Here is a 13,087-nt window from a genome sequence, read left to right as displayed (position 1 = left end):
GCTCCTGGGGTATCGGCGAGGACCATTCGCAACTGTCTCCATGAAGCTGGGCTACGGTCCCGCACACCGTTAGGCCGTCTTCCGCTCATGCCCCAACATCGTGCAGCCCGCCTCCAGTGGTGTCGCGACAGGCGTGAATGGAGGGACGAATGAAGACGTGTCGTCTTCAGCGATGAGAGTCGCTTCTGCCTTGGTGCCAATGATGGTCGTATGCGTGTTTGGCGCCGTGCAGGTGAGCGCCACAATCAGGACTGCATACGACTGAGGCACACAGGGCCAACACCCGGCATCATGGTGTGGAGAGCGATCTCCTACACTGGCCGTACACCACTGGTGATCGTCGAGGGGACACTGAATAGTGCACGGTACATCCAAACCGTCATCGAACCCATCGTTCTACCATTCCTAGACCGGCAAGGGAACTTGCTGTTCCAACAGGACAATGCACGTCCGCATGTATCCCGTGCCACCCAACGTGCTCTAGAAGGTGTAAGTCAACTACCCTGGCCAGCAAGATCTCTGGATCTGTCCCCCATTGAGCATGTTTGGGACTGGATGAAGCGTCGTCTCACGCGGTCTGCACGTCCAGCACGAACGCTGGTCCAACTGAGGCACCAGGTGGAAATGGCATGGCAAGCTGTTCCACAGGACTACATCCAGCATCTCTACGATCGTCTCCATGGGAGAATAGCAGCCTGCATTGCTGCGAAAGGTGGATATACACTGTACTAGTGCCGACATTGTGCATGCTCTGTTGCCTGTGTCTATGTGCCTGTGGTTCTGTCAGTGTGATCATGTGATGTATCTGACCCCAGGAATGTGTCAATAAAGTTTCCCCTTCCTGGGACAATGAATTCACGGTGTTCTTATTTCAATTTCCAGGAGCGTAGTTCATATGATAACATAATAAACACCATATATAGTTTTTCCATAGTGATCCCTATTGCAGAGTACAAGTCCTGTCACAATTGAACACTCAAAGTTATTTGTCAGAGTCATCCATTCCATCTCCCACTCCTCCATACACAATTGGAATAGAAAAAAGAACTGACTAACATTGATACAAGATATTCTCCACAAGGTGTAGTAAACAGCCTTAACACCTGCCAAGAATACAATGGAGCAAGACAGCATCAAAGTCTTTAACACCCCACACAAAACACACCAAAAACCACATATCATACCTCTCATTTCTGATGAATTGTAAGGGTGTTTGTACAGGGAAATATGGTATAGTAGTTCATACAAATCTGTGGCTCGCTATAGCTTAGCTAGTTTAGTACTATACCAGCATTTGTAGTAGTAGAGTCAACAGATGCAAACAGAGGCTCCATGATGAGTTCAGATTGCAGTAGGTTCCCAACTACCTGTAGAATTCTCAGCCAGCTGTACAATAGTGATAACACATACTCTTTTGATGGATGATAGTATAATTTTTAACTAACACCGATTTTCACTGTAGACATGCCTTGGGATTGATGGAGACAGAACATTAGACTCCAACCATTCTTCCTAAAATGAATGTGATCTAATGTCTGGACTGGCACTGTATTCTTAAGTGATTCCTCATGTAGATTATAAGTGTTTTACATTGTACACAGAACATCTAAGATTTCCAAGCAAATTCCTATCCCCTACTCATCTGTATTGTCCGGGCCTACTACCCATCAAAAACAGTCTCTGTTATGAATTTCTGACATGTTGTTCTCATCTGTCTTTCCAACATAGTAAACCACTGAGTAATATATCAGTATTTCCATGATGTCACCCTGAGGTACTAATCTCTATGGTTCTAAGTTTAGAATCCATGATGTCTTTGATGACATCAGAATCCAAAATGGCTGACCCAGAGATATGATGCAGTCCAACATGGTTGTTCCAATTCCTGTGGCGTTTTGATTGTCTACCCCATCCCTACCACACATTCTCAATGCATGCTTACTAACTGTCAAGTGAACCCACCACTTGTGTTTTCTAATCTATAGTGGAAGGTTGATCACAATCATCATGAAGTGTTATCAGAGATCTACCACATCTGGGCAGAGGAAACTGGCACACACACTCACTTGTAAGTATTAAACCATTCATTTCTCTCAATGATTATTATTCACTATGTGAGTACATATAGAAAGAGGTTTCTGCCCAACTTCTCACAGATATTGAAAAATCATGCAGTTTCAACAAATTTTACAAAAAGTAATCAAGAAGCTAACAAAAGACATAAAAAACATGATTCTATAGAAAGTCAATTTTTAATAACAAAAATTGGCTATCTCATGCACATGAATAAAATTACACGTTATTTTACCAACTTTCATCAAGTTTCCATCAATTTTTCAAATTTTTTCATCTTTTTTATTTTCACTATTTTTCAAGTTTTTCAAAACATTTTTTTAAACTGTTCCTCAGTGGTCAATTATTCCCCTACCATTTTCTAAATGCTTAAACGAAAATTTGTGAAATTTCAAGAATAAAAAAATGTATAAGAATAAAAAATTTAAACGGAAAATTCTGTATCATCAGATTCATTATAATCTCCTTATTTTTGCTTCCTTTGTATCTCAGTTTAATATTTCTGTTTTAGAAAAATTGAAACAATAATTTATAACAAAGTTATATGGATTTATATCAACATCACCTTTTAATAGTGTAACTCATTTAAAAATCATGAAATGAATCATACACTTTAGAAAAATTATCTAGTGGCTCTGTGGAAGTATTTCATTTCTTCCAGTTTTTTCAAATATAATGGATGTAATTTAACATGATCAATTAATTATTGATCAAGGAACGGATTATTTTTAGTATTAGTTTGAAAAGCAACAAAAATTAAATAAGGCTTACCAAATTCCTTTGAATTATAATAATATGTTACATGTATCTCAAACTTTTTCTTACTGCTAAATCTAGCTACCTGGTTAGTCTATAACTAATCTTAGGATTTTTCACTATTTTCTCGATGTTCAGGCCCATAATTTGGTTAATATTTTACAACTGGCACTTGAATTTCCATAATCTCAACAATAATTTTTCCTCTTTTTGGTTAATTATCTATTATTTCGAATCCAGCATCACTGAAATTGGTCCAATGAAAAATAGCATCATTTGAAATCAAGCTCCAAGTAAACATTACAGTTAAATCTCCTTCCCACACATCTGTTTTTTTTTGATAATCTTTAAAAGATCCTCAGTGGATATAGTACTTCATTTTTACTACATCTTCTACCATTGTTAAGTATACGTCATTCAACACAAATTTTATAAGCATTGAACACAATTAAAGGTAATAAAGCTAATGAAGAAGCAAAAGGATACTCAATTTAGTAAAAAAAACGTTTCCTTTCTTTATGCCTACAAAATCACATCATTTTGCTTCATAGTTATCAATTAATTTTTTATTAGATTTGCCACCATATGTTGAATAATGTGTTCCATCAACTGTAACCATTTTAAAATTAATGTACTCTATGTTTATTAACCCCCATATGTACTATATTTTTATTACCCACACCTGGAAGAGAACCAGCCTTCCAGCCAGTCCCAAGCCTGGATAAAGTGGCAGGGTTAATTATTGGGCTAACCATCCAACATCGTAAAAAACTGATGGGTTTCTATACACTACCCAACCTTGGATTGGAATGGATCTAACGGAGAATGACCCAAGCTTGTGAGTAAAGGACTACAAATAGGTACAGGGAACGTAAAAACATTGTATGATGGAGGACAGAAAGATACTTGGTGAAGAACTAACAGAGTACAAGATGGATATTATAGCCTTGCAGGACAAGATGGCCTGGACAAGGTATGCACAGAGAGAAAAACAACACAACTGTATACAGTGGAAACAAGCATGGTCACCATATATTTGGGACAGTATTTGCGGTTAAAAATAAAATAATGGCCCATGTGAAGACACTAGAAAATGCCACTGAAAGAATATGCTACATCACAATCAAAGGCAAATGTAGAACTATCTCATTAATAAGTATCCATGCGCCAAGGACGAAGACATAAAAGACTAATTCTATTACACCTTAGACCAGATGTACTCCAGATTACCACAGCATGACATAAAAATTGTGCTGGGAGACTTAAATGCCAAAATAGGACAAGAACAGCAATGGCAACCGTATATAGGTATCTTCAGGCTTCATACTGAATTGAATGACAACAGTATAAGGCTTGTCAACGTCACCACAGCTAGAAACATGAAAATAGCAAGTATATCATTCCCCCATAAAGACATGCATAAAGCAACAGGGACCTCGTGAGATGGATTAACTAGGAACCAAATCGACAATGTTTTGATATAGAAAAACATAAGAAGGCAATAAGAGATGTTAGGACAATGAGAGCGGTTGAGATAGGATCAGAACATTCTCTTGTGCTAATGAAGATGAAACAATCGTTACCAAAACCACCAAGTAAGAACAGCAGTGGTAAAAGAAACCAAAGAGTAGATGCAAGTAGGCTAATTCGCTGAATTAGAGAATGATAACAATAGAAAAGACGATGAAGAATCAACACCAAATGGAAGAAGATAACAACAATTATGAGGGAGACAGTGCATGAACTACAAGGAGATGATAATAATAGCAATATAAAGAACAAATGATGGTTCAATGAAACATGTAGAAAAGCAGTACAGGACATTAAGAAAGAGCTAGACAGGCAATGATGAACAATAACAACCATACAGGAAAGCCATGAGAGAAATGAAGAGTATAATAAGATGAGAGAAAAGAGCATTCATATATAAACAGATAGAGAAGGCTGAGGAGGACTATGACCAGAACAATAGTATACAGTTTTACAGGACAATGAATAAGTATAGAAAGGAGTAAAAAGCTAAGGCCATGATATAAAAGGATGAGGATGGAAAATTGATCACTACGAATGAAGGAAATTTACAGAACAGGAGGAAATACTTCAAAGAACTGCTGAACAACCCAGTAGATACCTAGAACAATGAAAACAAGGCAGAAAACAATCGGAATGTACAAGCATCAGTCGAAGAACTAACTCTGATGGAGGTGAAGGAGGAAATAAAAAGACTAAAAAATGGGAAGGCCCTTAAAATAGCCATGATATCCGGGGAGCTCATCAAAGAAGGGGGGGAGAAGATACATGAATTGTTAGCCGAACTGATAAAAGAGGCATGGAGAAAAGAAATAATGCCACAGGAATGGAAAACTGCTGCTGTATGTCCCATATACAAGGAAGGAGACAAAATGCTGACACAGAACTACAGAGGGATATCTCTCCCAAGCACATGCTATAAAGAAATATCACGAATTATGCTGAACAGGCTCAGCCCATACATTGAGGAAATATTAGACAAAGCACATGCAGGATTCAGAAAAGGTAAATCAACAACTGACCAAATATTCACACTAAGACAAATATTAGATAACAACTGTGAGCACAAAAATGATACCTTTTGCCTGTTTATAGATTTCAACAATGCATATGACAGCATAGTAAGAGAGGAAATGTGGAGGATAATGGCAGAGTATAGGACACCTGACAAGGTGATAAAGCTAACTAAAATGGGTGTGATGGAATCAAAGTGAAGAGTGAAAGTACAGTGGGAGTTCTCAGAAGCATTTGAGGTGAAAACAGGAGTGAGACAGGGAGATATTAAATCACCAGCCCTGTTCAATTTGGCCCTCAACAACACCCTAAGGAGAGTAACATAGTAAAATGCAGGAGTCACCATAGGAAAAAAGATAAATGTCCTGGCTTTTGTGGATGATATTGTGCTGACAGGGAAGAACATGAAAGAACTGGAGAAAATGGGGACTGTGCTAAGGGAAGAATCTGAGAAAGTAGGTCTAACTATAAGTGAAAATAAAACAAAGTTCATGGTAGTAGGAAGAAGAGCTCATTTAGGACCAAATCATCTAAAAATCGGAAATCTAACAATACAGAAGACAGACACATTCAAGTACCTTGGTGTCAATATCAACCAACAAAACCTTACAGAGTAACAGATAGCAACAAGAATTCAAGCTGAGAGAAGATATCTAGGAGCTACGTACAACATCATAAGATCTAAGTTACTATCTAGGCAGGCAAAAATAGGAATATATCAGACCATCGTGAAGCCAATAGTGTGCTATGCAAGTGAGACATGGACCCTGACAAAGAAAACAGAGAAAAAACTCATCACTTTTGAAAATAAATTCCCGAGAAAAATATATGGACTAATAAGAGGAAATGAACAGTGAAGAATAAGGAAAAACAGAGAACTCCTCAATTACACATACTGCCTGACGTCGCAGTGAGTGTGAAAATTAACAGTCTAAGATGGTACAGACATGTGAGGAGGAGAGGGGAGAACACGGTAATAAAGGCTGTAATTAATGGAGAAGCTGCAGGAAAGAAACCACTGGGACGCCTGAGAATGAGATGGAAAGATAATACCATGGGAGACATGCAGATACTGGGTCTGCGAGATGAAGATGCAGATGACAGGAAAGTGTGGAAGGCTGGACTGAGTGAGGACTGGCTGCAGTTGTGTGACCTGTATAAGTAAGTATATCTTTATTAGGAATATTTAGAGTCTGTTTATTTTTCTCATTTACAGGAAAAGAGTGAAACTGATATCTTGGAAGAGGTCTGGTCATTTTAAAAATAATATATGCATATCAGATGTGCTATTAAACAAAGTGGCCCCTTAAAATGATCCACGCAACATAGGTGGCTCAAGAGTGTTACCTTCAAATACTGAACAGTGCAATGTTCAGTCTTGCTAATGCCCCATCCCCCTCCCCGCCTGCTGTGGACAGTGCTGTGTCTCACTTGTCATATACATGAATTAGTTGCACTTCCTTGCTCATCAGAACGCAACATATGATCAGACTGGCACCGAACAAAAACTCACTGGTGTTTTCGTGCAAAGCAACACATCCAGTGTTCAGCCTGAACAGAGATTGACTGTGCATTTCCACAGTTATACAGATATTAAAAACAATATCTATAAGAGGTTCTTCAAAATAAAATGACAAGGAATTCCTGATATAAAAACATTAACTACTGGTATCACAAGATGGTGTATTACGGTAAAATATCACAACCTCTATCAAAATTGAGCTTTGACAAAAATATAAGACAATGGAAAAGGCTTAGATACTTTTTCAAAAAACTAACAGGTCATATTTGCCAGTTCGAGAAAGGGAAAATGGATTATTATTGCTCTCCAAGGAAATTATTACTGATAACACCAATAAATCTGATTTAAATCACACAGGATTAATATTTCATGAGATGAGCCTACAGATCACACAGAATTAACTGTTTTATTGAAATGCCTCTAACTTCACGTCTGTTCTGCCGATCACAATCCACCAGTGATCTTACCTATGCTCCACAGGGACTGCGTCAGATGACAGCTCTCATAGTGCTGCAGGTGCACCCAGAATTAATGAGTTCCACACCCACAACCTACACCAACAACTTGAATGCAAATGTATCTCCACAAAGGCTAAAGCCTGAGTTCCATCCTTGCCCCTAGCTGGCTGCAGCTAGGAATGTCATTCTTACCAGCTTACAAAATGTGTTTCTAGTGCACTGCCACAAGATTCACACCGCAACCAAAAACTATCCTATCATAGAACTGTGTGTAAAGACTGCTGCAATGGCAGAATTATGGTATTCTGTTTCTGGAAAATTCTGACTTGCTTCCTATACACAGTACTCAGTACCGCTTCTGCAACTTTGGCAGCATGAGTTTCAGTGCAGTACTCCTGACATCGTAACTTATCTGACCAATCAACAGTGAATCCTTTTGTCGCTGCATGAATACAGCCAGTTGGCAAAAGAAAACACAAAACACCACCCACAGGCACCAGCAAGTTGCTTCCACTTTCGTTTGCAATAGAGCTCGAGACTTTGCTGCCACAGTTGCTGCACTGCAGCACCATCCACGACAGGTCATCAAAATGCACCATGTCCAATTCTCTTCCTTTGAAGCCTACCACAGCTCTGCTATGTGCTTGCACCAGGGTATCACTGGCCAGGGGGAAAGCACTATATCATCAGGTGAAGCATCCCTGCGTTTTGCAAACCGGCCTAAGCTATCCTCTACACCAGGTCTGAAAGCGGACTGCCTTCCCATCAGCAGCGATAGTGGCAAGCATAACTGAACTTGACTCACAGAAAATACAGACTAAAGAGTGTTATGATCATTGTACCCACTAACCATGCTCATAATGATTAACCCTGTCTGATTTGATTATCAATTTAGCTATTATAAAGCCATACTGTGTGCTACCAACGCATATATTCTGTGATAACTGGTAGTGCCTTATCTCAATGTTAATCAGTGTGACATGGACAAGTATCAATTAAAAATTTCGGAAACCCTCCAGAATAATCGAAAAGGAAGTAGTATAGATAGAATGGATTTCCAATCAAGAGTATACCATAACTGATCCACATTCATCATGTTTCACATATGGAGATGGGCAGTCACCAAGATTCATACTCTGCTGCTGGTTATGGCTAAAGGAGAGGACAGCATGTCATATTGTCTGAGACACAATGGTATTCATGAATGTGCCAGTCGTCCACCAAACAATATCAAGTGATTTGTCAATAACCAGTGTACAACATTCATAGGTACTTTATGCAAAAAGGGCCTACATCTCCCTGCATTCAAACTTAAAGAAATGATACCTATCCAAAAACAGCCATCCCAAAAACTCTGACAATATTTTCATGAATCCCATACAATCGAGACCCCCACAACATTCTGCCAAAAATAAATATGCTATACAATGAACTATTTGTCTGGATAACTTCTGATGAAATCAGCTCACTTTCAAAATGCTGAAGAATAAGGGAAAGGGAGGCAAAGTCATAGGAGAGGAAAGATTGAAAATGAAATTGAAAAAAGGCGTCAGCTGCAGGGAGCTATACAAAAGATACAGTGATGGGACCCCACCCACAGCTGTGTTCAATAGTCCAATGATAACTCTGCTTACACAAAACAAGGCATTGTTTGGCATTTACCAGCGTGATGTGTGGCTTATCAGCAGCCGCTCGACTGTGAAATCCAAGTTTTCTCGCCTCCTGCCTAACTCTCATAGTACTTGCAGTGGATCCTGATGCAGTTTGGAATTCCTGTGTGATGGTCTGGATAGATACCTGCCTATTACACATTACGACCCTCTTCAACTGCCAGCAGTCTCTGTTAGTCAACAGACAAGGCCGGCCTATATGCATTTGTGCTGTATGTGTCCCTTCACGTTTCCACTTCACTATCACATCAGAAACAGTGGACCTAGGGATGTTTAAGAGTGTGGAAATATCACATAGAGATATATGACACAAGTGACACCCAATCACTTGAGCACTTTTGATGTCCATGAGTTCTGTGAAGTGCCCCATTCTGCTCTCTCACAATGTCTAGTGACTACTGAGGTCGCTAATATGGAGTACCTGGCAGTAGGTGCCAGTACAATGCACATCATATGTAAAACGTATGTTTTTGGGGGTGTCTGGATACTTTTGATCACACAGTGCTGCCAGTGGGCAGCTACACCAGTCGCGAATTCCAGAGCATGCCAAAAAGACTTTGAATGGTTCGCAATTTCCCAGAACATTCAACAGCATTCTAGAGTGTTCTGTAGTGTTTCAGAATGATCTTGGATGTTCCAGGATGTTCCCAAATATTTTGGAATCATCTTGAATGTCCTAGACTATTCCTGAACTTTCCAGAACATCCCATATCATTGTGTAGCATTTCGGAACGTTGTGTAATGGTCTCAAATACTTTCAAATGTTCTGAAATGTTCTCAAATACTCTCAGATGTTCTATAATGTTCTTGAAGTTGCCATATGGCTAAACTTCCCAGCCCTTATATCTTCAAAAGTATGCCCTTCAGGTAGAACTGTCAACCTTTTTCATGGGTGGGGGATACAGAGCTACTATAGCATATAACTCCTTTGACCATACCATCACTTGTTTCTGAGTTTTAGTGGCATGTCATTGTACACATACTTTTATTATGTATATTGATTAATATGAAGAATATGCTGCTAATTTTGGCAAAGAAACTACAGCTACTTCTTTTATAAAATTATTATATTTAATTCATTTCATTTATTTTACTTTATTTGGATTATTTTCAAAATATAATGCTCCTGAATCAAGAAATATATTGTCATTATTTCATAAATCGATAGAATCAAATTTTGTTATTTATATCATCCATAGTAATATGTTTTTTTAGTTACCTTCTGAGTCCCCCATGAACCATGGACCTTGCCGTTGGTGGGGAGGCTTGCGTGCCTCAGCCATACAGATGGCCGTACCGTAGGTGCAACCACAATGGAGGGGTATCTGTTGAGAGGCCAGACAAACATGTGGTTCCTGAAGAGGGGCAACAGTCTGGATGATTGACTGATCTGGCCTTGTAACATTAACCAAAACGGCCTTGCTGTGCTGGTACTGCGAACGGCTGAAAGCAAGGGGAAACTACAGCCGTAATTTTTCCCAAGGACATGCAGCTTTACTGTATGATTAAATGATGATGGCGTCCTCTTGGGTAAAATATTCCGGAGGTAAAATAGTCCCCCATTCGGATCTCCGGGCGGGGACTACTCAAGAGGACGTTGTTATCAGGAGAAAGAAAACTGGCATTCTACGGATCGGAGCGTGGAATGTCAGATCCCTTAAGGTTAGAAAATTTAAAAAGGGAAATGGATAGGTTAAAGTTAGATATAGTGGGAATTAGTGAAGTTCGGTGGCAGGAGGAACAAGACTTTTGGTCAGGTGATTACAGGGTTATAAATACAAAATCAAATAGGGGTAATGCAGGAGTACGTTTAATAATGAATAAAAAAATAGGAGTGCGGGTTAGCCACTACAAACAGCATAGTGAACGCATTATTGTGGCCAAGATAGACACAAAGCCCATGCCTACTACAGTAGTACAAGTTTATATGCCAACAAGCTCTGCAGATCATGAAGAAATTGATGAAATGTATGACGAGATAAAAGAAATTATTCAGGTAGTGAAGGGAGACGAAAATTTAATAGTCATGGGTAACTGGAATTCGTCAGTAGGAAAAGGGAGAGAAGGAAATATAGTAGGTGAATATGGATTGGGGGGAAGAAATGAAAGAGGAAGCCGCCTTGTAGAATTTTGCACAGTGCATAACTTAATCATAGCTAACACTTGGTTCAAGAATCATAAAAGAAGGTTGTATACCTGGAAGAATCCTGGAGATACTAAAAGGTATCAGATAGATTATATAATGGTAAGACAGAGATTTAGGAACCAGGTTTTAAATTGTAAGACATTTCCAGGGGCAGATGTGAATTCTGACCACAATCTATTGGTTATGAACTGCAGATTGAAACTGAAGAAAGTGCAAAAAGGTGGGAATTTAAGGAGATGGGACCTAGATAAACTGAAAGAACCAGAGGTTGTAGTGAGTTTCAGGGAGAGCATAAGGGAACAATTGACAGGAATGCGAGAAAGAAATACAGTACAAGAAGAATGGGTAGCTCTGAGGGATGAAGTAGTGAAGGCAGCAGAGGATCAACTAGGTAAAAAGACGAGGGCTAGTAGAAATCCTTGGGTAACAGAAGAAATATTGAATTTAATTGATGAAAGGAGAAAATATAAGAATGCAGTAAGTGAAGCAGCAAAAAGGAATACAAACGTCTCAAAAATGAGATCGACAGGAAGTGCAAAATGGCTAAGCAGGGATGGCTAGAGGACAAATGTAAGGATGTAGAGGCTTATCTCACTGGGCGTATGATAGATACTGCCTACAGGAAAATTAAAGAGACCTTTGGAGATAAGAGAACCACTTGTATGAACATCAAGAGCTCAGATGGAAACCCAGTTCTAAGCAAAGAAATGAAAGCAGAAAGGTGGAAGGAATATATAGAGGGTCTATACAAGGGCGATGTACTTGAGGACAATATTATGGAAATGGAAGAGGATCAGTTTAATAAGTCACAGCTGGAAAATACTAACGCGAATTCTTTACAGACGAATGGAAAAACTGGTAGAAGCGGACCTCGGGGAAGATCAGTTTGGATTCCGTAGAACTGTTGGAACACGTGAGGCAATACTAAACTTACGACTTATCTTAGAAGAAAGATTAAGAAAAGGCAAACCTACGTTTCTAGCATTTGTAGACTTAGACAAAGCTTTTGACAACGTTAACTGGAATACCATCTTTCAAATTCTGAAGGTGGCAGGGGTAAAATACAAGGAGCAAAAGGCTATTTACAATTTGTACAGAAACCAGATGGCAGTTATAAGAGTCGAGGGGCATGAAAGGGAAGCAGTGGTTGGGAAGGGAGTAAGACAGAGTTGTAGCGTCTCCCTGATGTTATTCAATCTGTATATTGAGCAAGCAGTAAAGGAAACAAAAGAAAAATTCGGAGTAGGTATTAAAATTCATGGAGAAGAAGTAAAAACTTTGAGGTTCGCCGATGACATTGTAATTCTGTCAGAGACAGCAAAGGACTTGGAAGAGCAGTTGAACGGAATGGACCGTGTCTTGAAAGGAGGATATAAGATGAACATCAACAAAAGCAAAACGAGGATAATGGAATGTAGTCAAATTAAATCGGGTGATGCTGAGGGGATTAGATTAGGAAATGAGACACTTAAAGTAGTAAAGGAGTTTTGCTATTTAGGGAGCAAAATAACTGAGGATGGTCGAAGTAGAGAGGATATAAAATGTAGACTGACAATGGCAAGGAAAGCGTTTCTGAAGAAGAGAAATTTGTTAACATCGAGTATAGATTTAAGTGTCAGGAAGTCGTTTCTGAAAGTATTTGTATGGAGTGTAGCCATATATGGAAGTGAAACATGGACGATAACCAGTTTGGACAAGAAGAGAATAGAAGCTTTCGAAATGTGGTGCTACAGAAGAATGCTGAAGATAAGATGGGTAGATCACGTAAGTAATGAGGAGGTATTGAATAGGATTGGGGAGAAGAGAAGTTTGTGGCACAACTTGACTAGAAGAAGGGATCGGTTGGTAGGACATGTTTTGAGGCATCAAGGAATCACAAATTTAGCATTGGAGGGCAGCGTGGAGGGTAAAAATCGTA

At 39.2% G+C, this 13,087-nt stretch overlaps 1 protein-coding gene across 1 annotated transcript; it reads left to right on the top strand.

Annotated features, from left to right (window-relative positions):
• Nucleotides 1–5,777: 5,777 nt before the first annotated feature.
• Nucleotides 5,778–6,683, top strand: LOC124712450. The gene is made up of 4 exons (XM_047242745.1): nucleotides 5,778–5,986; nucleotides 6,071–6,126; nucleotides 6,285–6,534; nucleotides 6,590–6,683. The coding sequence occupies exons 1-4, from the start codon at nucleotides 5,778–5,780 to the stop codon at nucleotides 6,681–6,683; spliced, it is 609 nt and encodes a 202-aa protein (XP_047098701.1).
• The last annotated feature ends 6,404 nt before the right edge of the window (nucleotides 6,684–13,087 follow it).

The sequence above is a fragment of the Schistocerca piceifrons genome, chromosome 8, assembly GCF_021461385.2.
Source record: "Schistocerca piceifrons isolate TAMUIC-IGC-003096 chromosome 8, iqSchPice1.1, whole genome shotgun sequence".
Classification (NCBI taxonomy): domain Eukaryota; kingdom Metazoa; phylum Arthropoda; class Insecta; order Orthoptera; family Acrididae; genus Schistocerca; species Schistocerca piceifrons.
The sequence above is the reverse complement of the archived record's forward strand: the minus strand, read 5'-3'. Positions and strand labels throughout refer to the sequence as shown.

Excerpts from the sequence above, each read along its gene's own strand:
- LOC124712450 (XM_047242745.1), top strand. The coding sequence starts at position 5,778 with ATGAAAGAACTGGAGAAAATGGGGACTGTGCTAAGGGAAGAATCTGAG. Across the intron at positions 5,987-6,070 it reads AACCAACAAAACCTTACAGA|GCAGGCAAAAATAGGAATAT; the intron begins GTAACAGATAGC and ends GTTACTATCTAG. Across the intron at positions 6,535-6,589 it reads CAGTTGTGTGACCTGTATAA|GAAAAGAGTGAAACTGATAT; the intron begins GTAAGTATATCT and ends TCTCATTTACAG.